Raw genomic sequence first — 27,289 nt, forward strand, 5'->3', positions numbered from 1 at the left:
GCTTGTTTTCGTTTGTTTCTTTTAAGAGGTAGATTCCGTTTATTTGCACATATTTGCACGTGTTTCTGTACTACATGTGTACTGTTGTATTTTTAATGGCTGCTGCAAGTCGAGTTCCCTTTTCAAGGGACAAGAAAAATAAAACGAAATAATTAATAACCGTTGAGAATTCCACTTTCGTGCCTGCGATGAGCGGAAATATTCAGGATGTTTCTATGAGAAATTTTAGTCTCCAGTAGTACGGTGATAATAGTGCTCATAAAAAAACAGGCTGTGTGTCTCTCTTTGGATACAGTTGTGCAGCAGTGCATATAATGGGCTTTGGCTGGTGGTCTGTAAAAGATGCGCCGCAGTCATGAGGACTGTGTGGTGGTGCATGTTTAACACCGGGCCTGCAGCAGGAAGGAGGAACATCAAGTCCACCGAGCTTTGTAAAGTGTTAATGTTTGGACCTTTTTTTTTTTTTTTTTTTTACCACGACGAGTCGCATCAGATGTCAGAGCAACGTCCAGCGGAGAGAGAGACGTCAGTAACTTGGTGCCAGGGGACGGCTGAGCAGAGGGGAACTATGCATATATCGACTTTTACAATGATGTTTCGGGCGTTTAGTTGTTGTGTTAATCTGAAATGACTGAGTTAAGTGTCGTGTTTTATGGACACATGCTGATGATTTCAAGAGTTGAACTTCATCTGCAGCTTCTTTGCAGTCTCATCCATGCGTGCTTCTTTTGTTTTTTGCAGCATGCACCCCTAGATGAAAATAACTACATCTGCTCCTCTGCTAACGTGTGACGGGAAAGTTAAGAACACATAAAAACGCTCATTGTTAAGCGGCGTCTCTAAAGGGTTACTCATCAGTCGACTTGGACTCATTTACCCCCAGATTAAGAAAATACAGACAGACAGGCAGACAAACACACACACACACACACACACACACACACACACACACACACACACACTCTGATGTCAGCCCTGTGGATTCGGGGGTCTCGGCCCCCCTGGACAAACATGGGAGGAAAACATTCCAGTGAAGAATGGCTGAGCTGCTCCACGCTGCGAGAGGTGGAGAGCTAAATAGTCTTTTCTTCGGCTCATCTGGCCTAGGTCCTCATTACATAACTGGGTTTTGTTGGACAGACACACAGAGTACAGAATGGAACAGGCCTAAGAAAAGCAGGGAGTGTTGTAGCTGTAGCGAGGCTGTGATGTCAGCCGTTAAAGGAGATGCCGCCTGGGTAAACAGTCGGCACTGAAAGAACTCTTTGATCCGGTTTGATATCAGTGTGACGGGCTCTTTCTGAATGAAACGGGACGGGGGAGTATGTCTGTCGCTACGTCACATGCGCTCCGGCTTCTTGTTAACACGCGGACAGACATCAAACGGCATCAGCTCCAGGACTATTCTCCGCAGAGTGACGTCAGCGCTCAGCTGAAAGGCGACATTCTTCCCTCCTCAGCTAATACAGGACGTTACTGTTCGGTCACACCTGCCCCGCCCTGTATAAATCCCATGTCTGTCTGTGTGTCTGCAGCAGGTCACATGAACCCTCTTGCACCCCGCCCCGCACAGCAGTCCCGGCTGACGTTAGCAACAGCTATGCGGCGTCCAAACCATTTTCCATCCAGAGTCCATCATCTCCTGGGGGGGTTCTCAGTTTATCTGCATTCCCTTATTTCACCCTGGATTCATGGCCTTATCTCACTCATGACCCGTGGCGTCCAAATTTCTTCCCAATTCTCGCCTCCGTTCCCAGCTGCTTACGTCACGTTTGTAAGACCCAAAACCTGTCTCCCTGCAGTGACTCCAGTGAGAAGTACCAGCTGACACCAGACAGCAGCTCAGACGTGATCCGCAGAGTTACTCAGGCTGTAAATCAGACCTGCATCCTCTCCGAGACGCTGCCAAATGCAACTCGAGAGGAACGCCTTTCCCTGCGGCAGCACGGGACATATTTTTTATTTTTTATTTTACTTGCCACATCACAACTGGTTGTTTTTGGTGACACATTGATTGATCTGCAGAATGAAGATCTAAACCACATTGTGATGACTGTGGGCTGTGCAGAGATTTTAAAGCCCTTAACAGCGTCCAAACACCAGCGCGGCCCCTTTTGATGAGATGCAACATGATGTCACTGAGTCATTTTCTAGGCGTGCGTGTCAACGTCTTAATTGATGAAGCTGCTGCAGCTAGGTCTGAAGTGCAGCAAAGGGCGCCTGGAAAAAAAAAATAAAAATAGTGGGGAGGGGGGTGGGGGTTAGAAGACACACCCATTGGCAGGAAAGTGAGGGATGAAAGGAAATGGATAAAGGAGGATGGGAAGGCAGATCTGCAGTACTGTATGTGCTCAGACTCAGGCCATGTTTACACTGGGGAAAGCACCATGGTGTTTTCCATGGACCATCTCTCCTCTGTCAGACGCTGCAGACATCCACCGTGACTCAGTGCACATTTTCTTGAACTCTTCATCTCTCTTCTTTTTCTGTCTGTTTCTCTCATTTTCTGTTTCGCCGTTTCTCCGTCACTCTCTCCTTCTCTCTCTTTGCTGGATCATAATAGCGGTGTAATTTACAGCTCTTGGTCAGCCCGGGGCTGTGTGTGAGCGTGTGTGTGTGTGTGTGTGAGTGTGTGTGTGTTGTTTAAAGGGCGTGTCCCACAGCCCTCATCAGTGTTGGCTCCAGTGCAGAGCGCCTCTATTCATAACCAATACCAGATCTGTCCCATACCAAATCTGTTACAGTCCACCGAATGCCTTCACAATAACGCAATGGCATTAGTATTGTAAATTAAATGTCCTTTAGTTTATATGTTTGAATGCTCACCGTTAAACAAAGTTAAATAATGGCTAGAGCATCAAAACCCTTCTTTATGAGAGAAAAGAAGCACTGCAAGTCACTTTTATTTTAATTATTCAGTTGACATTTAATTGTGTAGTCTAGAAAATATCAAAACCAGTAAAAAAAAAAAGCCTATGAATCTAAAGTGATGGCTTCAAATAGTCTGTTTTATCCAACCAGCCGGCAAAACCCCAAATATATTCACTTTATGATATAAAAGAGAGCAAATCCTGACACTTTAAGAAGCTGAAATCAATGAATAATGACATTTTTTTGTGATAAATTGCTCAAACATTGATTATTAAAATAGTTTTAGATTCATTTTCTGTTGATTTCTCTTTCAGCTCAGCGTTTGCATTAGAGAAAACGCTGCACACGGAGCCGTCCTTCCTCCGCAGAGCTGTGTGTTGACCCTCTATCATGTGGGACGACTCGCAGCGGTGATAATTACAATCAAGAGAGCAGCAGCTGCTGTTTTGGCTGCAGCCTTCAGCAGCGTACTGTAGCTAGAACACATGTTTCCAGCCGCCGCACGTGAGAGAGGTAAACACGAGATTACCAGACGTGGCTAAAGGGTTCATATCGACTTGAATGTTTCATATTTCATCGCGCTGTAACGACTATTTTTAGAGTTCGGGAGCGTCTCGGCAGCCGCTTATGAATTTTAAATGGCAGTTGTGAATATTTCACCGGTCGACCAGAATAGCCGGGGCTTGATGCAAGAGATGACATGTTTGGCATTTCCTGAGTGGATGCAGTCATAGGTTATTGCGTACTTCTTTGTCCTACCTTGTGCACGTCTGTAGGGCACGTGGTGTTCATGACTGATGCGATTGTTTTTTAATAAATTAATAAATGTTTAAAATACTTTTAAGAACTTCAGCTGCAAGTTCCCAGAGAAGATGTAAGAATGTTTTTAAACCTATATTTGTTCAAATTTTGGGGAAACTGGCACCATGAAAAGTCTGTTGAATGACAGACAGGTATCACTGGATTACTTTACTACTGTTAGCATGGCTCATTCTCCATAGTTTACACACGTCAGCCCTGCATTAAACCGGCCCGGTTTACAACCCGTCATACAGCTCTGTGTGCATTAATTACTTCAACGCCTGCTCCGCCAGTTCAGCCGCTGTGACGACCTGGACTGTTTTACCCCCCATTTGAATGAATCAACATCTTCGTGAATGAGATTTCATTAAGCTGAGCGCCACAGAGCCGCGTGTATTCGTCTGCCTGGGCCCCGGCTCTCCCTCCATGCGTGTTGTCGCCCATTACGCCGTAATTATGCGTCCGTCAGGCATGTGTCTGGAATGAGTGGACCCTCCACCCCACAGCAGTCCAACCTCAAAACCTCAGCCCAGGGAATTCCAGGATCAGCTTACACCGCTGCTATATGGGCTCTTTATGAAGCATGCGGCCACGTGCTAACGGCAGTGTCGCGGCTTGTTAAAGGAGCCTTTCAGACGGCTGGAAAGGCTGACTGACTTCGTTTACATTCAGGGCGGACAGGTTAGTCTATACGTCCCCGTTCTCAAGCCTCAGCAGCCTCGCTCCTTGAATCAGGTGTTTGTCCCTGTGTCTGGTTAATGACGTCTGTGTGGACTTTCCAGACGTGGCGACGGTGGTGGCGGTGGTGGTGGTGGTGGTGTAGGGTGTTGGGTGGGTTCTGCAGAGAACAGTGCTGTCTTATAAAGGGTGAATCCCGCTTCACTGGAGGTTCAGCCGACCCCACAGTGACGCTCAGATCCCGTGTCTGACGTGTTGAAACTGACCCATTCATGCCAGACTGCTCTCACAGGTTAATCCCTGCTCATTCACACAGCACCTGCTCCTGCTACTGTAGTTTACACCGCCGGCCAGTCCTCATGGAAATAAAGCAGTGTGTTTACCAAATGGAATAGAGTTTATTTTATCAATGTCTTTTTGTTTATTTGAGCATTTAATGAAAAGGTTAATGCAGCAGCTTATACCCTCGATTTGATCTTTAGAGTGCTTTCAGTCACGACATCTATTCATGGGTTGTAGTTATTACAGTAGGGACTGCAACTAATGGCTTTTTTTATTGTCAGTTCATTTGTTGTTATTTTTGTCTGATTGATTAATTAATAGTTTAATCTAAAAAATCTCAAAAAGTTGTGAAAATGCTAAAGTGTCACTAAAACTCAAAATATGAGCATTTTATAATCATATAAAAAGCAGGAAGGAAGCAAACAGCTAATTAATCAAAAATGTTAGCTGATCAGTTAATTGTCTAATCGTTTGTTAATTCTGTAATAATTGAGGTTAATGGACATTTTAACGGGGCAAACAAAAAGTTTGTTTGAAATTGTGAAATTGCATCTTCCCTCTCTGCCAAGGAAAGGTTAGCAGCTGTATGGAAGCAGCGCTGCAAAGCCAGGTCAGATAATACACGTTAGCCCCGTTGAGATTGACCCGGGACAGAGGCTAATCTCACATCAGCGTGTCAGTGTGACAGGAGAATAACTGCGTCTTCATTAGCGCTTTCCGATGATCCCAGGCTCTTCCCTCGTCTCACCTCTCCGAAAACAGCGTGGTTCCTCCCTGAGGGGGAAACTGTCTGAGCGAGGAGGAGAGATGCAATAATTAAACATCGACAGACACCAATGTTTTTTTTGTTTTTTTTTTAATTCAAGAGGTGTTTGAGATGGGGTGGGGTTAGGGCTGTCATCAGAAACATATTTGCTCCTTTTTCTCGCCGTCTGAGAGCAGCTGCCGAGGAGTGAATGCGCAGGCTACTGAATGCTTGATTGGCAGAGGCATTTGTCTGAAGGTGTCTAGGGACCTCTGGAGACAATTGTCCAGATCAAGCAGCGCTCCTTCACCGGGGAGTTTGCTTAATACACCAAGCTCATGCAACCCCTCCACCTCCTCCTCCTCCTCCTCCTCCTCCCTTCTGCCTGGGCTCAGGGCTTTTGTCTTCCCCCATTAGTTTTTTTGGGAGAGTGTCCAGCCCATAGCCTCTCTCCTCGCTGCAGCCTCAGCTTCGCCTGGAAGGAAATCCCCTCTATTTTTTTTTTTTTTTTCCTCTCCTGAACATTTGAAGCTGTTGTGCTACACAGATGGTCTCCATAGCAAACTGTGAATTTTGATTGTTGTTTTTGCCAGTGGAATAGAAGTGATGCACTGGCTCATAAATACATCGTGGGCATGACTCACGGGGAGTTTTAACTGGTAGCTTTTGGAGTTGTTGCGTCACGGCTTATGTTTGATTTGGACGCTTCTTGAAACGAAAAGAAAGCTGGTGCCAACTTCCTCCTCACAACCGAAGCATGTATGACAAAAGGCAGTTATTGTATTGCTGGTGGATTTTAACCTTGAGGGCTTTTAATGGCAGCTTTGACATTTATTGTAACGTGAACCTATTCTTTTGTTAGCTGAGTAAAACCATTAGTTCTTCCTTGAAGTTTCAAGTTTAACTGTGATACAAATGTTAGTTAGCCTGACAGATACTGGATACTGATCTGATATCAGAAGTCATTTCTCAACAAAAACACGTATTAAATAATCAGTCTTGATATAGATCCCTTACACTTCTTTTATACATACTAACAGGATCTTTTACAGTTATAAAATCCTCTTGTCACTGCTCCCCGGTGGACTAAAGGTCATAAACACCAATACTGATACATCTGCAATATGATCTACCTCCAGTGGCAACCAGTGCACTCATTACACTTCACATGTGTTAGGCCTCTAATAGATATCGAATCCCAAAATCTGCAGGACATAAAACCGCAGCTTAATTGCTTGATTTATATATATTTTTTATTTTATTTCGTGTTTTTGAGGCAATAAAATGTGAAAAATTTATCGCAAGAGCCAAAAGGTGACGTCTTTATAGTCTTTGTTTTGTCCCAGTTATTCAATTCACAGTGATGATAAACAGAGAAACTTTGTAAAGCTTCACGTTGCTTGATTCATTATTTAAATTATCAATCGTTTATCTAAATTGCCAGTTGATATTCTGTCAAACAACCAACTGATCAACCCACTAATCACTACATACAAACAAACCCCGTGAAACCTTATCAGGTTGCGGTTTGTGCAAGCTGCTGCAGTTTTGTTTGTGTTTAAACGGACCAAAAGCAAAAAGCTTGCCATGCAGCCTGTTTCAGATTTATTATTTATTTCAGTGCTTTAAGAAAACAGTTTATATTATCCCCATCTGCAAACAGCTTCTCTCACTCACTTTCTTTGACTTTCTTTCCCCTCCAGGACAGAAAGTCTTTGTATGTGCGCGTCCAAAACACCCTCCCTCTCTTCCTCCCAGTGTGTTGGCAGATGAAAGTGCTGTAAAATTATATTATAGGCCCTCGTATACAGTTCCTGACTCCAACCAACATTGCCTCCTACACCCAAGATTATCAGCCTGAAACGAGATCTGTCCGCTCCGGTGTCTGCCTGATGGGCTCTGCGCTCAGTCCGCTCCCTCTTTAGGGTAGTCGATTGTGGGGTTCATACCCCTCAGTACCACCCCCCCACCCCCTCCGAGGGCCTGTATGAAGAAGGGCTTTATGGGTGTGCAGTGGTGTGGGCGCGTAGTCGGAGCAGTCTGTTCCCTGGCCCTCATTAGCCAGTCCTTTGTTACAGTAAGCCATACCTCGCGGAGCCCAGATGCAGCATGTCCAGATTAGATCTTACACCCGCCAGGAGTCCTGAAAAGCCACCCCCGAATCGAGCCTAATCCTCCTGCAAGACTTTCTCTTTTCTTCTGGCTCTCTGTACCACACACAGTCTCACACTCACACACACACACACACACACATTCACAGCCGCAGATACATAAAGTTGGTCACACACAAGGACCAATTGAAGACTTCAAAATTACTCATTGTAGTTTTCAGAGCCTTGTTGGTGCCTTGTGTCTTTAATCCCCATCCAGAGATCCTGTCAGCTGCTTACCGGCGACCCCCCCCCCCCTTTTTTTTTTTTTTTTTCTTTTGTTACACAAATCAGAGCTGCAGATAATCATCTAATAAATCCTCGACTCCAACATTTGAGTGGATTAAAATGCAACAGCGTCATGAAACAGCCTGGTTTCCATTGTGTTGTGTTCTCCATAAATGTAAACATCTGAAACAAGTTTCACAACTCAGGGAAATACAATTTTGGCTGCAAGTTTTTTGTTTTTTTTGGGGGTTTTGAGGATGTTTCTGCGGCGAGCGTTGGCGCATGAAGTCGCTTAAATGTAAAAGACAGAACAGGAACTTTTCCTCTCACCAGTTTTGCTTCTTTCCAAATCCACAAACTGGACTTGTGTGTTTTGGTGTTTCAGCACACCATTAATGTGATTTCAGCTTAAAGACTGATGAGTGGTCTTAAACCCCCCCCCCCCCCAAAAACCAATCCATAAAAACAGCCTTGTCAATTTCTCCATCCTTGTCTTTATTTCACCACAGCCACAGTCTGGATGTTGCCTTTGGCCCTGCATGTGATGTTGTGTGAAGCCACAAAAGCCATTTGCAGAATTATCAGCGGGGGGGGGGCGGGGGGCTCCAAGACCAACTTTGCACTGTGCTGGGCCCAGCGGTGAGTGGTAACGGTGCAACAACAACGGAGGACACCCTCTGCCTTCTACACCGGTTGGTAGAATTTCACAGGCGTCTGTGGCCGCGCTTCAGTTGATTTTATCAACTGGACCACACTGGTGTTATTTGTTGTTGCTGCTTTTCTTGGACGGACAGCAATGTTCACAATTTACACCTCTGTGTAATCTCATAAAGTTCTTCAAAGCATTTTCCTGGCTGGTGTTAAAGAGCTGCGGCCAGTTTAGTGTGTGTGTGTGTGTGTGTGTGTGTGTGTGTGTGTGTGTGTGTGTGTGTGTGAGAACATGGACATTATCCCATTAACCTGTTGCTGCTTCTATCTGTGGTGTAGCAAAGTCAAATTTAAAACATTTGGGTTTCGTCAGTGTTTGACAACCAAAATAAACAATGTGAGGATGTGGGAAATTGCGTAGGGTCATTTTCTGAATGAATCAGTAAATCTAAAAACAATCAGCTGATCAATCATTAATGGAAAGTGTATTTTTGATTGTAAAGCAGGTCTAGGTTCTATATTGATACTGTGAAAGTATCAAAGTTCAGTCCACAGAGAAATGCACACAGCCTGTATTCAGAAGCTGAGCTTTAAAACCAGCCGTCAGGACTTCCTGTAACTTTGTGATGTCACAACAAAGCAGTCACCGCTCTCAGCTATGCCCCCAATCCCAGCCCACGTTGACCCAACTCTCAATCTTACAGGATTTGGTTTGTCTGAGTGTTTCAGCTGTAATCTGTTGTATTTTTATTGGATCACTCAGAAAACAGTCAGCCAATCAGAAGAGAGGCTCAGAGCCTCCTCTCTTCTGATTGGCTCACCGACCTGTTGTCGCTCAAGCTCCAGAGAGAAGCCTGAAAGAGGAGATGTAAAACTACACTGAGATGCTTTTTTGGCGCTTAAAACCACTAATATAATCTTCTTATGGATCAACACTTCACATAAAATACAGGACCTTTAATATCCTTTTAGCATCATACATGCATCTTTGTTCAAATATCTTAATACAACACAAAACGAAACTAACAGAAACACATGGCTGAATCGGTTCTGTGGCCTTACGAGCAACTGAGAACTTTTCTCTCCCTCACCCCCTGCCCACTCACTCGCTCACACATATCATTGAGTTTTCAACTAAATTGTGGATCAGATAAAAGCTTCTGTAATCACCATGTGTTTAAACTACTGGGAGCCGCTCCAGCGACAGTTAATTTCAGTGCAACTTCAGCTGCTATTATCGCAGGGACAGACCCGGGTAAGTGGCTGTTTCTCCTGCTCACTGCTGCACAGATGATACGTGTGTCTGGAGAGATAGGAGCATTTACACCTTCGACATCTTACCTAGAATGTGCCTTGACAGTCAGAACACGAGTCTTCGGTTTACATGCAGAAGATGACCTGCATTATCCTAAAAACTGTATCAGTTCTGCCCAGATGTGAAAGTGTGACCCAGTTCCCCCCCCCACCACCAGTAAAACAAACTGAGCACAGCCAAACCCAGAACACACACTCACGCAAATCCTTCCTTTCAGATTTTTGCTCTGTGTTTGCACATCGAGCCGCAGCAAGCGTGTCCATCCGCAAGCCCGCAGGATAATTATCGACCCCGGCGTTGGTTCGCTTCAAAGGAAGTCCGAGGAAGTGAGATGGATCGCCAGTTTCAAGCCTTTCAAATCACCTCAACACTCCTCGCTGGCCTTCGTGACACACTGATCTATACACAAACACACACACACACACACACACAGAGAGACACAAACCTTGAAATCACACAAGCGGCCCACAGTCCAGTGGCCGACATTGTTGTGGTCTGGTTTGTTTCCCACGGCAACAGCATAATATTTCTGGGCGGCACGTCTCATTTTTTTGTGTCTGCATGGCACCAAATCCCACGTCTTAGCCAACAGGAGTTCCACTCAAGGATCTTTTTTCTTATCATGTGTTTTAGATTTGCAAGAATTCAGAGACACATATAATATAATATAATATAATATAATATAATATAATATAATATAATATAATACAATATATATTATATATATATATATTCGTATATATGATGTGGTTTGAAACCCTACAACAGTCTGAAACGCATTAGTGGAGATAAGAAGTATTGTACCTCTAATATGTAATGTAGGTTTGTAATAGTTTGGTTGTAAAATGGAAACAACACACATGATGTTTTGTCTGTTTCACTCATGAACGCAGCAGACTGTTTATGGTTCTTCATATACGACTGTTCTTGTGAGACTTAATCCTTGTTCTTTTTGGTTTCCACAAGTCAAGTGTTCTCGACCGGCGGTTGGTTTGTTCGGCGGCTTCTATTTCTGCCATCGTCTTTTCCGTACAGAACACCACATGCTATATTGAGCCGGGTGAATGTGGTAACAAGATGCTCATAACCCAAAACGCTGAGAAGGGGAACATTCCACCGCTGGGCTCCTGATGTTGTTTTCACGGTCGCTGCTTGTCGCGGACGGCAAATATTCCTCACAATTGAAAATAGACTGGTATTTACATTTTCGCCGCTCATCCACGGCGACGTTAACTGCTGACGGATGTGCGTTAGCTGTTGTTGGAAGTGAACCAGTAAACTTAAGCGATTAGGGGGGGAGGGGGGGGCGCAATCTGTCTGACTAATAACTTCGCCCTGGAGAAATAAGGAGGTGTTGAAATGCAAAATGAACTAAAGGCGGATGTGCGTGGATGTGTTCATCGTTTAGTAACAGGCCTGATGTTGCTATTGGAGCAGCACAAATGCTCCAGAGAGCCCCTGAGATGAAAATGTGATTAAATATTAAATTGATGTTTTGGCCCTGCTCTCTACCAGAGAGATTTACTAAAAGGTATCAGGGCTGAGTCCCAAACATCTCACTGCTCCTGAAATAGAGGCGGTTGCCAAGCCTCTGTAGCGTGTTTGTTTACCTCGAAGGATTGAGGACTTATTCCCTCGTGTACACGGCTCGGCTCTTATGTAACGCCACAAGGCAAAGTGTGAGGGAAGACCAGGAGGTGGAAAAGGTTTAGATTAACGCTGTAATTCAGAGATAGTGTATCACTATCACACTCATGTTGATTTTTAACTGTTATATCGCAACCAGTTGTCCCTATTGTTCCTGTTGGTGTCGACTCACAGTCAAGGCGTGTGAGTAGTGTTTTAAGACATAACCTATATAATAAGTAATATACCTTTTCTTTTAAATATTAAAGGGTGGATACTTCAGCATAAATGGCATAGCAACATCTCGACTGGTTTGCATAAATAATCCCTGAAATCTGAAACTTGTCTTCGCCACAGTGGACAACAGTTAATTAAGAAAGATTGAACCAGAGGCTGGGGCTGCAAATTAGCTTTAACTAGATGCTTATCCTTACGTTTATAGATAAATAAATAAAGGAATTATCACAAAATATACAGGAGTCGCTGTGTGTTCATGCACTTACTGGTCGCCTCTCTGACCACCATGTGTGCCACACAGGCATTAGGTTCTTTGTAGTTGCCAGATGAGCTGCAGGCGTGCGAAGGTGGGCGGGTTGGCTGTGCATTTTTATTATTTTGTGCCTTCTAGATTTCACAGAACCCATATGCCTCCTTATCTGCATTAGCCCCACTTGACTTCTCCCACTGGCTGTGAAAACAATCCCAGTTATTCCCGTCTCCAGGCAGAAACCAGCTTCTTGGTGTCTGTGTTTCCTTCTCTAAGAAACTTTTTTTTTTTTTCTTTTACTTAAACCCACCTTTGCCTTGTTTAGTGTGTGTGCGTCTTGTCTTTCTCCCTTTCATTTGTTCGTATGATTTATTGACGAGCCCGCGACATGTGAGTCTGTTTGTGTGCACGTGTGTTGGCCGACGCACAACAGCTAAAACTTTTAAAGGTTGGCAGCGGAAGAGGTGAGTTAGAGAGAGAGGGAGGGAGAGAGAGAGAGAGGGAGAGAGACAGATGAAGGAGGCAGGAAAGGAAGAGAATTCACTTCAGGCTGCTTCACGTACGTGTGTGTGTGTGTGTGTGTGTGAATGTGTGTGTGTGTGTGCATACTTCAGAGAGAGTTTTGTGTGGTGAGTGGGTGGGTGCGTTAGTCAGTCGGCCCGGACTCTCTGCAGTGCACTCAGCCGCTGTGCTCCGCTCCTCTCGGCTGAGTGGAAACATCATGTGTCTGTGGGACGTCGTGAGGACCAGCCCTGTTTCTCCGAGCTGAGACCAGAACAGTCAGAGGACGGACGGGCTGAGGAAGAGAGGAAGGCAGCAAAATGAACGCCGCCACAAACTTGGAGTAGACGACCCAGAGGAAAAGAAGAGGGACACCAACAAGCATTTTTGAGGATAGTTTTCATCCTTTGCTGCACCTCTGGTCCTACCATCCTCAGACTTTGGCTATGCCATGCTGGCCCAGAGGAACGGGCTCCCTCCGGGCTGTAAGCCGGTTCCGCTGAAGGATCACCCCGACCTGCGGGACGTGGACGTGAACGCCGAAGGGTGCTGCTCCCTCTCTCCCTCCCCGTCATCCGGGGGGTGTCCCTGGGCTCGGCTGGCCGGGGTGGACGGCTGCCTGTCGGAGCCGTACTGTCTTTGGTTCCAGCTTTTGGCCAGAGCCTACTGGGGTGAAGTGGAGCTGGGTCTCACCAGTCCCAACCGCAGTGTCTCTTGGGCTCGGCTGCGGGAAGCCTCCAGGAAGAACTGTGTGCGATCTCGGGTAAGGACAGTTATGGAGAGCATCCTCTGGATTTGCCATTTTGAGAATGTCAGCTTTGAGGCGTTCAGGAAGACCCCTACTCACTCGAAATATGTGTCTAAGCTTTATCAGTGTCTGGCAGAGGCATATAGGTTTACATAGGAAGCATTTAGAGAGGGAGGAGAGGTGAGGGGCGGCTGCACTTTGTTGTGCCATCTGAGGAATTTTGTGTGCGTCATCCTGCTCTACAGCAGCAGGGTAGTCCTGTTTCACCAACCAATATCTTTTGTAATGTGAACGTGAGTGTGTGTGTTTTGGGTTTTAGGTTTCGTTTATTGTTATTGCTCCCTGTGGTGGACTCAGAGTGACACTTTGCCGTTTGCTGTCAGAGGAAGATATTGTTTATTTTCCAGCTGCAGCCTCATTTTCAGAGTTTCTTCAGAAATAAAAATAACAGCCATTACTTTTTTCTGTAGTATGGCTTAATGGAATGAATTCATTGTTCAGTGAAGGATTAAAGTGGGGGGGGGGCTGAAGGCGTATTTTCCTATGTTATAGTGAATAAAGATGACTAATGTGGTCAGAGAGGGAGAAATGTTTGGAGAGGAAAAAGCAAGAGTGAGAGGGAGTGAAAGAGGTAGATTCATGAGGTCAGACGACCCGGGGTGACTCACCGATTTAGAAAAAAGAAAAAAATGTGTGAAGGAGAAAAGCTGAGTCCACAAGTAAATGCCATTCAAATTCACTCACACACATAAAGAAGCAGGAGTAGACATGCAAATGCACCGTCCTGCAGGCTAAGGCACCATATGGCAGCGCACACATCAAACCCTCACTGGTGACTGTTGTGGTGAACAGATTGCATGCATAATTGATGAGTATTTTTCATGTAATTGTGTGTGAGCTCGTTTGCATCAGATTTACAGTATTGTACCTTTTTTGAATATGACCGTCTCTCACTGAGGCATTGTGGGAACGTATGGCAGCTCACACTGTGCTCTGCTGCTGCTTCTCTTGCTGTATAATTCAACATGTTATATATAGAGATGGAAAGTGTGTGTGTGTGTGTGTGTGTGTTTGTACCTCAGCCATGGGGCATTTGAGCCAAATGGCTTAGCTATTGCATAATACAACATAAATTTTTAAGCGTGAAATCAAAACAAACAGCTGACTTGGACTGTGTCAGCTCCTTTCCCCCCTCCTCCCCTTTCTCAGTTACATTATGGACTGTGGCTCACTTCCAGCCCCACACCACTGGGTATTGGTGGTGATTTCACCAGTCATACCATTAAGCCCACACCCATCCCTCTCTCCAGAGGCCTTTACATCTGCTGCTCCCAGACAGGCAGAGGAGAGGTGTGGAGGGAGTGAGCCAGAGGGGCGGCGGTGGGGAGAACGTCTTTGTTTTGGATCCATACCTCAGATGTATTTTGGTAGGAGAAGAGCTCGCGGAGAGAGATCTGGGCCGAGGCCCGAAACTCTTGGCAGGCTCGCGCAGCCCCGGAGTCACTGTGGTAGTGTTAGCAATAACCGCTAATGCACGCCCTGCGGTGCAGTGGTTCAGCTCCATCGTTACTTGGATGATGGATGTGACAGAAGTCTCACTGCTCAGACAGCTCTCAGCAGCGGGGAGAGGTCAGAGTGGCTTTCTCAGCGATGGCGTTGTGATTAAGAGTTACAGAATATGTCCTGTTGTATGTTTTAGGGTCACGATAAATCTGGGGGAGGGGGGTTTAAAAGCTTTGGAAAGGCTGGAGAAGAAATCCGAGCCAACACAACCCCCTTCCCCCCCAATCCCAATCCTCATACCCCGACTCAGGGCAATACTGATGATGTATCTGGTGCTGTGCTGCCAGTGAGAAGATTGAGATACATGTGCACTAGCTACACATCACTTCTTAACTACAAGTGGCTCATACACCGTTGTGTTTGTCAGGCATTGTACAGATTGCATTTATATTATATTATTTGGAAGATTCATAGAATTGCATTGTTACAAGGCGGAAACCTCCCGACGACAGACGACATGTTTTTGACTAATAGATGTAAATCAGTCCGTTTGCGCTGTGGGATTTCTGCTGTTGTGATACAGACTTCACAAACAGGTTGAGCTGTGCTTCTACATCTCTTTAAACAAACCGCTGTCACCTGCGCATCTCCGTCTGCTGTTCACAAACCAAAAGCAACCTGCAACCATGAAAAGTGTCAAAGCAAAAGTTGCAGAAAATTCCAAACTGTGTGAAGTAGCATCCTGGCTAATGTTAGCTAACCGCGAACCATACGGTTTCACAATAAAAGCCGATCACTACATTCACCTTAAACATGCTGTTATTGTGAAGCTTCGTGCAGGAAGTGGCAAAGTATCCTACAGTAGCTTTACGCACATTAGTGCAACTGTGCAACATATTAAATTTGATTCTGTGTGGTGTTTTAAAAAGTTTATCTTGGTGAACTTACGTGACCACCTGTGCTGTGTGTATCTTAGTCTTTGTAACATCATCTTCAGGAATTGAGGGTCGTGAACGCAGCCCCGTCGGGACTCACTGTATTTTCAGCGTTGCTCCAGTGGCTGTAAACACTTTTCGTTACAGAACATTTAAAATTTAGACTTGTGCGGCTGATGTGGTGCATATGTTGTGTTATTTAGGCGCGAACGCAACGTTACGCAAGCCGTTTTTGCCGCCAGCATTTAAAGGTGGTTTTTATCCTGTGTTAGTCACAGTAGGAATGTAGGAATGTAGAAGATAAGTCTGTGATCATGCAAACTCGCCAAATAGCTCTGAATGTGCATTAACTAAAGCCACATGTACGGTTGTGTGTGGCGCTGAGGGCCGTGCAAATGTGGCTTAAATGACAATCCTGATTATTTTGACACATATTGGGATCAGTGATTTTAACCAAAACGCAGGAACTAAATGATTTGACTTTGATTTTTTTCAGCCTCTGTCACCAGTTTCCATTGAAGAATATCAGGTGTGCTGAGTGATAAAAGCACAGTGTAAGCTGAGCCTCACTGGATGTGCTGGTGGATTATTATTATTATTATTATAACTGAGAATATTTTGAGCTGTGTGGCATAAAAATGTATGTGAACTAAAAAAAAGAAATTACAGAGCAAGTCCAGGAAATGACACAGTTAATCAGTGGAATAATCCCACGATGAACCAAATGCTTGAAATGTGCATCAGTCTGAAAGAAGATGGCAAGTCAAACATAAACAAAAACACAGACAATGAATGTCTTATCGATTATTTATGCAGCACGAGGAAACACCCTATTACTAATCTCTTAACAATTAACTCTCTTGTGTCGTCTCCTCTCTGTTTCCCGAAAGCACAAACCTTGACCACAAACTGACACCTTGTTATTCAGCAGGAACAACAGGGGACTTCTTGTATTTTTAAATCAAGATGATTAATAAGATCTATGCTGAGCCACAGGCTGTTTCATCTGTGACAACACACTTTGCTTTGTTTTCATTGAAACCCTCTTTGATTTACACCGTTACCAGGGGTGAAGTCAATGGAAGGATTGTTCTTTCATCGGGCTGTGAACACGTGGAAATGGCAGTTTTACAATCGGTGTGTCATTATTTTCACAACCACATTTGATTTCAGTGCATCATCTGAAGCGGTGGTCCCCAACCTGGGGGTCGGGACCCCCCACTTAAGTTGATCCCAAGATGAAATTTTAGGAGGCGTCATGATGATTTAAAGGGAAAGAAAGATAAAAAAAATGTTCATGTTTCCACAAAATGTTGAACTGATCTTTTGAAAATAAAGGTTCTGAAGGTTAACTCTGATTTTCCTGTTTGTTCATCGTCCTTTCAGGCCAAGCAGAAGGATGGGCGCGATCAGAGCGAGGCGTCGGCCGCCGCTTCTCCCGGCGCCGAGGAGGAGCCGTTCTCCTGGCCGGGGCCGAAGACGCTTCACCTGCGCCGAACCTCCCAGGGCTTCGGCTTCACGCTGCGGCACTTCATCGTCTACCCGCCCGAGTCCGCCGTCCACAACTCTCTGAAGGTGACACGACACCGTCTCTCTCACCCCCTCCGACGACACTCGGAGCTTCATAACATCTGATGCAATTTAGAGCTCAGTAATTCTTTAACTAAGCGAAAAATTTGGGGTAAAAAAATACACTTGTGTTTTCAGAGTAAATAAGCTTTTGTTGAATCAAGTGATGTAAGCTGGAGGTCAGCAGGAGGATCTGACTTCATTCAAGACACTGTCACACAAGTCTAAGCAGAAAGGGACATTACATTAGAAACAGATGAACTGATCTCAGATCACTGGCAGCTTCTCCACTTGTTTTAGGAAATGAAACTTGATTTTGATGTGTGCTTTTAAATACCGTTGATTTATTTATTTTTTAACTGTAACGGATCATCGGACGTACCTGCAGCTGCATCACTTGTTTAAACTGTTTAACGTGGGTATTAGTTTTTTGATTTTAACTCACTGAACTGAGGCTTTCGCTCCAAAAACCTGTCACTTTGGTTGTTTTTGCTTTCATTGCTGCTTCTTGTCCTCTGTTCTAACTCTGGCCTCGCTGTCAAGGCCCCGAAAATTATAACTACTGGTCACTGTTCCAGATCCTAATCATGAAAAGGGGGACTTCATTTAGCTTTTTAGTGTCTGCGGTGATTAGAAAGCTGCAGATTTGTGTGACACTGGGGGAAAACAGAGTCGAAATTATGACTTTCAGCTGCTGTTTGAACGCGGCCCCAGACAAACACCGGTGTATTTAGTGCTGTTGGAGGCAGCAGAGTCCATACTCCTTAATAATCTCATACAGTTTGTAATATATGCTAATTTTCATAGTGAACTGCTTTGTACTGAGGGTGCAAAAAATCAAGCTCAAGTGCTGTTCTTTTTGTTTTCCCAAGACGTTTCACCACCGTCCGCCACTTGTTGTAGTTGCTGCACACTGACACATGAAGTGGATTCAGTTGCTTTATTTGATTATTTCTTGAGTTTGACAGAATATGAGTCTGCAGCTGTTTTGATTATAAATGATTGAAGTCAGTTTTTAAGCAGAAATGCCAAAAAAAATGTAAAAAAAATCACTGGTTGTTGTTTCTCAAGTGTGAATGTTTCCTGTTTGTTTTAGTCCTGTCTGGTTATTTGTTAGTCACACAAAGAAGTAGCTTGAAGACATTGCTTTGGGCTATGGGAAATATTTACAAACCAAACAATTAAATGATTAATCGAGCAAAGAATCATAATCGGAGGCACAAACAAACGAGCAGCGAACGTATTGACACCGTCAGGTTTTCCTGCTTGACCACACCTCGCTGCAGCTTTGTGTGTGTTTTAGTTACACAATGAATGAAATTAAATCCTCACTTTCAGCCCTAATTTTGTCACTTCTTGAAAAATAGACACACGACGTACTCTAAAACCTGTTTGAATTAGCATGTAGCACGTAGCACTTCTGCTATTTTAATGGTAACTGTAGCTACACATCCACTTTCAGATCGCCATGCAGTTGTGTCTGGCCGTCACTGAACAGAACACAACGTTTTAGTTGTACTGTAAGGTTAATATGAACGTGTAGTGTTAGTCTTACAGCAGGGTTTTTTTTTTTTTTTTTTTTTTCCCAGGGGCTTTTTCTGACTTGTATCATCCCACCTGGGAACTGTGCCAGCCGTCCTCTGGATAACATCAGAACCAATCTGCCCTTTGGTATTAATCCTGCCGTGACAGCACTTCCGGCTCCTAATGGGCACAGGCTAACACAGACTAAAGGGCTTTGGGTAAATACGACAGGGCTTCTCTAATGGGAAAACGCGCCGGTGCTTCGAGACAGCTTCCTCAAAGCTTATCGCGGCCTCCCTTGTATTAGTTTTTGTAAGTGATAATTCAGGATAAGTTCGGTTTACTTTTCTGTGAAGTGTATTTTGACAACCTCCTCTGTTTGCACAGAAGGATTTCCTACAAAGTTAGCATAGTACGTTGAGTTTATAGCTCTTGGCTTTGGTTGTGCATGTTGAAGGAGAAACTATGGCACAACAGTTAGGATTTTCAGACATTTGTGTATTCAGACAGTTTCTCCCAGCGGCCTTCTTGGGTATCACAGAGTTGTTTTGGCCACTTTTAAGTCCCATCTGTGCTTCTGTTATCTCACTGAAACTTGTGGATTTGCATTCAGCTGACATAAGATACATACCAAACAAAATTAAGGCAGTGAATGCATCTTAAAGATCTGGCAAGAAGCGGAGTTTAGCATAAGCGTAAGCAGTTGGCACCGTGGGTTTCATTCATTAAATGTCATTGATATATATGGAATTTCACAACTAAAACAAACTGTTTCTCAGCAAATGTTATCTGACTCTCAGCCAGCTGTCTCTTAGTCTTCTTATCATAAGATGGGATTCTGGGAAATGTTCAAACTGAAACCTTTTAAATTTCAATCCATCAGACCACACTCAACTGTACGAACTCTAACCAGTTACTCCCATTACGTAACTCCCAACCGACGAAGGGGAGGATAAAAAAAGAAAAAAGAAATCCTCATCCTTGTAGATTCATCGCATTTCATTGTAATTACTTTTTAGGGTCTTGGATCGGAGCTCTTGACTAATCACACAGTTTGAGGATATTGGGGTTAGCCTGAAGAGGGTCTTGGCCGTCTTTAAGGAAAAGCCTCGGGGGAGCGGGGGAGTCTTAAAGGATCCTCGGAGAACATATGTGTCACTGAGGGGAGGTGGATTAAAGCAGGAGTGTGTGTGGATTTTTAACTGGAGCTCTGGGGGAAATTAAGGTTTTATGTGTTGAGGAAATAACACACAAACACGACTATGAAGTGGCTTATTTTTTTCTTTTTTCCTCTACTGGTTGCTCTGCACTGTCATGAGTCTTGCCCCCCCCCATGAGACCTTTGCCACAACTTTTCCAATTAGGCAGCTGTTTAATGATAACGAACTCTCTTCTCCTATTCTTCATTCAGTGCTGAGAAAGTCCTGCAACACATTCTGATTATCAACTAATCTGTTAATTATTGTTTTAATAAATTGGTTAATTGTTTAGGCCTTTAAAATGGGATTAGGAGTATGAATAACACACTATTATGATCCTTATTGTAAACAGATTTCATCTCATGGTGGAGTGGATATGGTCCTTCCTCCTTTTATGGCTGTGGAAGTGATTTTTATTAATAATTATAATAATATATAGATATATAATATATTATGATGTTATTATTTACTGCCTGATTGTGGCAGCTCCTGACTCCTGACAGAGTTTTTTCTTTGGTGGTTTGGTTTGTTCGATCGATTATGAAATTCGCTGGCAGTTAGTTTTCTCTTCATCAGCTGATTGATTAAATGACAACTGGTTAATTCTTTTGAGCACTACTTCTTCTTGGGTTTTGGATAGTGGGATGGGTGGATGGGTGACGGAGTATGATGCCTTGTGGAAAAAACATGATCTGTATATGTATTTACATTATGATGTCATACAGTCTTTACATCAAGTTAGCTTGAATTAATCTCAAAGAATCAAATGAAATAAAACGTCTCTTTTTTCTTCTCTTTTTCTTCCAGGATGAAGAGAACGGCAGCCGAGGTGAGTGTGTGAACCTGCACTTCTTTATTTTGAATTGCCGCATGCATCAGAGATGTGCGCTGTGAGCCGGGGCCTCAGGTGCTGCAGTGAGACGAGCACAGAAAACCATTTAGTCTCAGCTATTCTTCGGTAACTGTGCAGAATAGGGATTGAATTAGGATTGACAGCCCCATTACGCTGATGTATTCTCACTCCTAGACTGAATTAGATGCATTTTGAAGACGCTCGTCGTCAGTATTGGGAGTTCGGAGCCACCGATAAAGCTTTGTAACCGCACCGTTTAGACCAGGGAGTGGCACTGAAGCCGGTGAAAACAACGTGTTGCAGGTGAAGCTCTCTGTCGGGGCAGACGGGGCAGACGGGGCGGCGTGGCGCTGCACTTGTTTGTGTGTGAGTCTTTAGTCCTCGCTCTTCAGAGTGGCAGTCAGAGCTGTGCTGTGAGCTTGGCAAGGCCTCGGCATTCCTCAGAGCATCCGGCTCGTCGGTCCAGACCTTCAGTATTCTGCTCACGTCTGCGGCACAGCGTGAATGCAGGAGGATTGCTCTGCTGCGCCTCATTAGAAGCCTTCTCCAACAGCCCTCTAACACATCTCGTGTCAGTATCGCATATAGAAACCCAAAGCACACTCGTGCACACACACACAAACACACACACACACACACTAGAAATAATCTTTTACACGTTTTATTTGAATATGCACTTTTTCTGTTTTCGAGCGATGTAACACAAAGGCGATGTTTCCCACTTTACATACGTTGTTTTTCCTCATCTAAGCTCAGTGTTTGGTAGATCTGTCTTTTGGAAACATCTTGGTTCATTTCTGCCAGAAGCGTCAGTTTTTTTTTGTTTTTTCTTTGTTCAGCTGTTTGTGTAGCTTGTGAAGCATCCAGACCCCCACCAGGTGTGATTCCGTGAATTCTTATGTCATGAGTGGACAGTGAGAGTGAAGAGTTCAGCGTTTTTGAGGGAAAGTGAGCGAAAGGTCTTTTGTGATAAATCTGACTCTTAAACGCATCTGAACAGGAAATTGAGAGATTCCTCTAAGTGTCACTCATCATCCCTCTTGGCCCTCGGTGTCACATTCCTCACACTAACCCCCTCCCCACCCACTTTAACCCCTCCACGTCCACCCTCTTCATTCAGCGCAGGCCTCGAAACATTAAACAACACACACACACACACACACACACACATGGGGCCCTGCTGTGGCAGGAGGAAACCCTCCAGGGAATAAGTGCGGCTACGCATTGTTGCTTTTTATGGACTTGGATTCTCGTATGTGACTTTACCTAAAACTGGTGTGACTGTGTGTGTGTGTGTGTGTGTGTGTGTGTGTGTGTGTGTGTGTGTGTGTGTGTGTGTGTGCATATGTCATTAAATCTGATGTAGTACGTAAGTGCATGAGGACCATTCAATGCAAAACTCAGTACATGGTGAATAATGATCCTCTCCTGAAGAGCCCCCCCCCCCACCCCCCCCCCCCCCCCTCCCTGCCACTGCCACAGGAAGTCACTTGGCGTGCTTCCAGTCCCTCATAAATCCGTCTTTGCCTCTCAGCAGGCTCAGAGACCAGGGCAGAGGTGACGATGCTGACAGGTAGCAGAGCGAGCGTCAGGTACGACAGGAATTTTACTGCAAAGCTGCAGCTAATAGCGACAAAAATTAACAACCAACCAAATAAAACCATTATTATAAATGTTGTAACGGTGAAAACAGTTTATGTTGAGTTTTTCACTCGTACTGAAGGTTTGGTTTGTTCCATTATAGAGATTGAGAAACTTCCTCCACCTCAATTATCCGAAAACATGTACGGCGACAAAAGCCGACAGCAGACTTCAGAGTTCAGAAAGTTCAGAGCTCTCACAACAGCATGTGAACGCACCACACGCACAGACAGATCGGCCTCCATAGCCTTCACATGTTGTTAGAACAGGTAAATACATTGGCAGGAAGAATGAACTTGGACATTTCTTCTCTTCACGTCGTGCTGAGTTGTTTCCGTGTAGTACTTTAGCATTCATATAACTCTGGGCTGCTGTGGCTCAGGTGGTGGAGCGTTTAAGAGTAGGTGGTTCAGCCTCTTTAAGCAAACACTGAACATTAAACTTTTGAAGACACATTTGAAGGAGCCTTTTGAAATGGGGCGCGGTCGTGGTCTTTAAATGCAGCCTTCGCCGCTGGATTGAGACACGGCTCTACTCTTCCTCAGCAGATTGGGTTTGCCGTAGTTCGTTTGCTGTAATTGAATTGTAGACTTCAATTTTCCATTTTCCTGAGCACTTCAAGGACTTCTCGTCCATGTTGGCTTAAAGACTCATCATTGACCTTCTTAAATCTCAAATGAATTCGCTGTCTGTTATGAAACATGTGGCCACAGACTGCAGGAACTGCCGACCGAGCTTCTAGACAAATCACTGACTACAAATCGTCACCGTTGCCATGTGACGACCGAGCACGAGCACACTGCTGGTCACAATCATAGCGAACGGGACACACCCCAAAACACCCATAACATCATGGAGAAACCACGTGAACACACACATGGACCCAGACACATAATGCATCCCATGTGCTGGGTTTATTTTAATGTTTTATTTAAAAAAAGAAAAAGAAAGAGTTGCATTCTGCTCGAGTCCGTCTGTGATGTTCGCTGCTGCCTCCTCAGCCTCCCGGCCGCGCTGCAGCACAGTTTATTTGCTTGACTCCGGGCCAGTGCGTGATGAGGCTGTTGGTGTTTGGAGAGAAGGGGGCCTGCTGACCGCATGTTGACTAGCTGGGTGTTGCCGCTGGAGACACTTCAAACCTCCAGAAAACACACACACACACACACACTGATGTGGATACACACATAAACAAGCGTAAACATTGATGTACAGTATGTAGGTTCATAGTGGAGACAGGAATGATAGGGCTTACTTTGTGTGTGTGTGTGTGTGTGTGTGTGTGTGTGTGTGTGTCTCAAGTATGGATGTGTTTATTTCCTTTAACAGCGGTTGTGTACATACCAAACGGTTGTTATCCCAAATCTTGCTCTCTCGATCTCACTTCCTCCCCTCTTCTGTCCGTCTCTCCCCTTCCTGTATCTCTTTTCTCCTCAGCTGTGTGTGTGTGTGTGTGTGTGTGTGTGTTTTTTTTTTTTTTTTTAGCTTTTTAGTTGTCGAAGGGGCAAAAAAAATCCGAACGAGGCGTTTTCGAGTTCGTGCTCACGAAGCTGCGGTAACTCGGCGCAGCGAGAGAAGCAACATAAAAATTTCACCATCTGTTCAAATATTTGTTTTTCATTCAACGTGAAACACTTTTCTCTGCAGATACCAGTTTTATTCCCCCCCCCCCCCCTTTTTTTTTTTTCTTTCGTCAGGTTTTGGTTCGTTCCCATAACGTCTGCAGAGGGAACGTAGAGCAGCACAAGCAAACAGAATTCCCCAGAATTCTCCAGTGGGCTTTTTTTAATGCCCCACCTTCTTTAACAAAACTGTGTCCAAAGTTTTCTCTCTCTCTCTCTCTCTCTCTCTCTCTCTCTCTTCTTGTTTCTTTCCCTGTCTGCTCCCTCACTGTGGATGATGACTTCTTAAAGCAGTAATTTGCTTTTCTTTCTTAGAGTTGGACGAGAGGATTGACACCAACTACTCATTAAGTGTAAGGCTACAGCCATGGTTAGCTTAGCTTAGCTTAGCACGAAGACCGGAAACAGGCCGGACACGACTAGACTCCAGGTAGTTGGTAGAAAAACTACAACTTCAGCGTTTTCGATAGATTTAAAAAACGAGATTTCAGGTGTTATTTAATATGAATAGTCAAATCTAACTCTCAAAATGTTGAACTAGTCCTTTAAGTTTCTCAGCTTTTCTTGGCCTTATTCTGCACTCATGAGATTTAACTGTTTGTACATCATACTGGGGTTTTTTTGGTTTTTTTTTATGTCATTCTGGCTGCAAGTTCCTGACCAGTGTTTTACACTCAGATGTTTTTTAAGTTGAGTGAGAGTAATTGTAAAACTGACAGCTTGTTTATTTAGTATGACATACACCCACGCACCTAGAAGCTGCAACATCCTGACTCGAGTCATAAAAACCTTTTTTAGGCAAATATCCAAACACAACTTGTCTGTTTACCCCACTTAGTTACTGTGCTGTTGAGATGCCTATCAAGCGCTCCGTTCTAGCATGACTCACATGCAGCGTTCAGTGATAACAATGGCTGATTTGCCACTTTTTAAATTCTTGGTAATTTTGGAAACAACTGGAGGTCGACAAAAGAGAACGCTTTTCATTTCTATCCGGCAGCTGTGGATTTTTTTTTTTTTTTTCCTAAAACGATAGCCGTCACTCGCAGACTTGGCCAATCCACGCGATCCATTCCTGTCACTTTTGCTCCTGTGTTTTTGGTTTTTGTAAAGCTCTGAAGAAACAGACGCCACCCTCAACCCTCTTTTAAAGAAACAAACAGCCAGTTGGCTCCTTTAACACATTTCTTGAAGGAAAGAGACGGTATTTTAGGCTAAAATCTCCCCATCTGTCTCCAGATGTTTGTCACTTGTTCCCTCAGTTGAACTTTAACTCCCTTGGTAGATAGTTTGGCTTGTTTTACAGAAAGAAAACAAAACATTGAATCAACTTTTCTTTTTCTTTTTCTTTTTTTTTTGCAGTGCGGTCAGAGTAATGTCAGTACATATCCTCTTTCCCCTGGGTGGGTTTCGGTATTTGGAATTCCTAGAAAAAAAAAAGTGATGGAAAGTACTCCACCACCTTCCTGACTGTGGTGGAAAAAACACCAGGTGTGTGTGTGTGTGTGTGTGTGTGTGTGTGTGTGTGTGTTTATGTGTGTGTGTGTGTGTGTGAATCTGTGTGTTGTTGATGAGCAGAACAGTGGACAGATGTAAGCTGTGTTGGTGTCAGGCCTCGGACTCTTACAGTCGCGGAAGTGACTTATTTTGAAATGATCCCCCGTCCTCCAGGAATTCAGCCGTGCAGGGTGTTACATGTAAACACAGACTCTATTGCTAGTATTTAGTCCACTTAGCTAACACTAATGCAGTCTAATGCAACAGCTCTGCGGTAAATCCTCCTTCATGAAGGTTATACTGGGAAACTGTTTGAGAGAGAGAGAGGTGTTGATTCACCTGCATCATACCTCCATCTTTCCCAGCTGATACCCTCACTGATATATTGGTGTCAGAGTATCAGCCGATTGATTATAAGACATTGCAGTCCAGGTATGCCAATTTGACATTCCCACAGTGTCCACTTCCTACCCTTTTTTTTTTTTTTTTTTCCTGAGCTTTCATCCACATCTCTTCCTCAGCAGATGGGGTTTGTTCAGTCGCCGTCATGTGATTTCCTCTCATCTCTCTGGCACCACAGATCGTGTTTGAACAGACACAGGGGTTACAGCAGCCCCTGTGTCTGTCCATGTACAGCTACCTGTTATCAAGTGACCGAAGTTGCACATACGTGGTTGAAAGCTCTGGAAAAAGACTAGTAAGCAGACATTTAGATTTTTGTGTCAAACTGCATTGTAGGCTGAATTTGTATTTGTGACGTTATTACAGCTGTCACTTTATCCCCAGTGAAGTTCACTGTGAGATCAGCTGTTTGTGTCGTGTGTTATCTTTTTAGAAAACCTTAGAGATCCTCACTAGAAATGTTCCTCCACATTACCTCCTTATGTTAAACAACAAATACCAGCAGAGGTGTTGTTACCAGATTTCTGACATTCGCCTCTCAAGCATCAGTTTTGTTTCTGTATCAGTCGGACTCTGTTCCTGTTTCTCAGTAGTTTATTTAAATGGAAGGACAAACTCCTGACTTCACACTAACGGCGATGACAGGGGCTGTAAGCCGTGTTGACGTACCCTCCTCCGGTGTGTGCTGAGGTCTCTGACATAAAGCGCTGGCTGTTTACAGAGTGCAGTCAAATGAGACCTGTCCGTCTCAGACTGGCACCTAAACGTCGTTTTCGACATCTGACAAAGTCTGTTGACTCAGTTCGCACGGATGTGGGTTTGTTAAGTATTTCAGGGAGGTCAGGATTCGGGTACACAGGTGTTGTAGCGGTAGTTTAAGCTTTCAAAGCGGAGCTGTGTTTGGACTAGTGTGTGTGTGTGTGTGTGACCTGTACACAGGATTCATGGGAATGAAGGAAGCAAAGACAGAATTACAGTATTTATTTTCATGGCTTCATCTTCAGCCGCCTTACAGAGCAATTCAGTTTCTTCAAGCAGAAGTTTGACAATAAAACACGCTGTGCTTTTGAAGGAAGTTGGGAGTTTATGGATTTATGTGAAGTGTATTTATGCTTTGACCTTCCCACACTATGGGGGGGGGGGGATCCATGTGCCAGGATCATGTGCCTCACATTTTCATATCTCTCTGCTGGAAGAGACCTGACATAGATAGCCATCTAAAGACACACACACAGTCCTCCTCCTCTTCCTCCTCTGTGTTTGAAGTGTGGGGGGAAAGTTGGAGAAGAAAACACTTCTTCTTCTCAGTATCACAGCGAAGAACAAGCAACACATCTGCATAGGTGTTGGTGTGTGTTTGTGCACCAGTGCATTTGTATGCGGGCGTGGTTGTTTGCAAATGTGAGAGTGACAGAAACGCTGAAGACCAGCGAGTCGGACAGAGAGGTATTACACAGGGGTTAATTC

At 44.3% G+C, this 27,289-nt stretch overlaps 1 protein-coding gene across 1 annotated transcript in view; it reads left to right on the forward strand.

The window, feature by feature from the left end:
* Nucleotides 1-12,783: 12,783 nt before the first annotated feature.
* arhgap21 (Rho GTPase activating protein 21) overlaps nucleotides 12,784-27,289 on the forward strand; it is a 43,149-nt gene continuing 28,643 nt past the window's right edge. The window contains exons 1-3 of the mRNA XM_022748809.1: nucleotides 12,784-13,095; nucleotides 16,905-17,093; nucleotides 20,618-20,639. Of these exons, the coding sequence (XP_022604530.1) occupies nucleotides 12,784-13,095; nucleotides 16,905-17,093; nucleotides 20,618-20,639 (523 nt within the window). The remainder of the gene's footprint in view (nucleotides 13,096-16,904; nucleotides 17,094-20,617; nucleotides 20,640-27,289) is intronic.

This window comes from Seriola dumerili, unplaced genomic scaffold, assembly GCF_002260705.1.
Source record: "Seriola dumerili isolate Sdu_G_001 unplaced genomic scaffold, Sdu_1.0 BDQW01000129.1, whole genome shotgun sequence".
Lineage (NCBI taxonomy): Eukaryota > Metazoa > Chordata > Actinopteri > Carangiformes > Carangidae > Seriola > Seriola dumerili.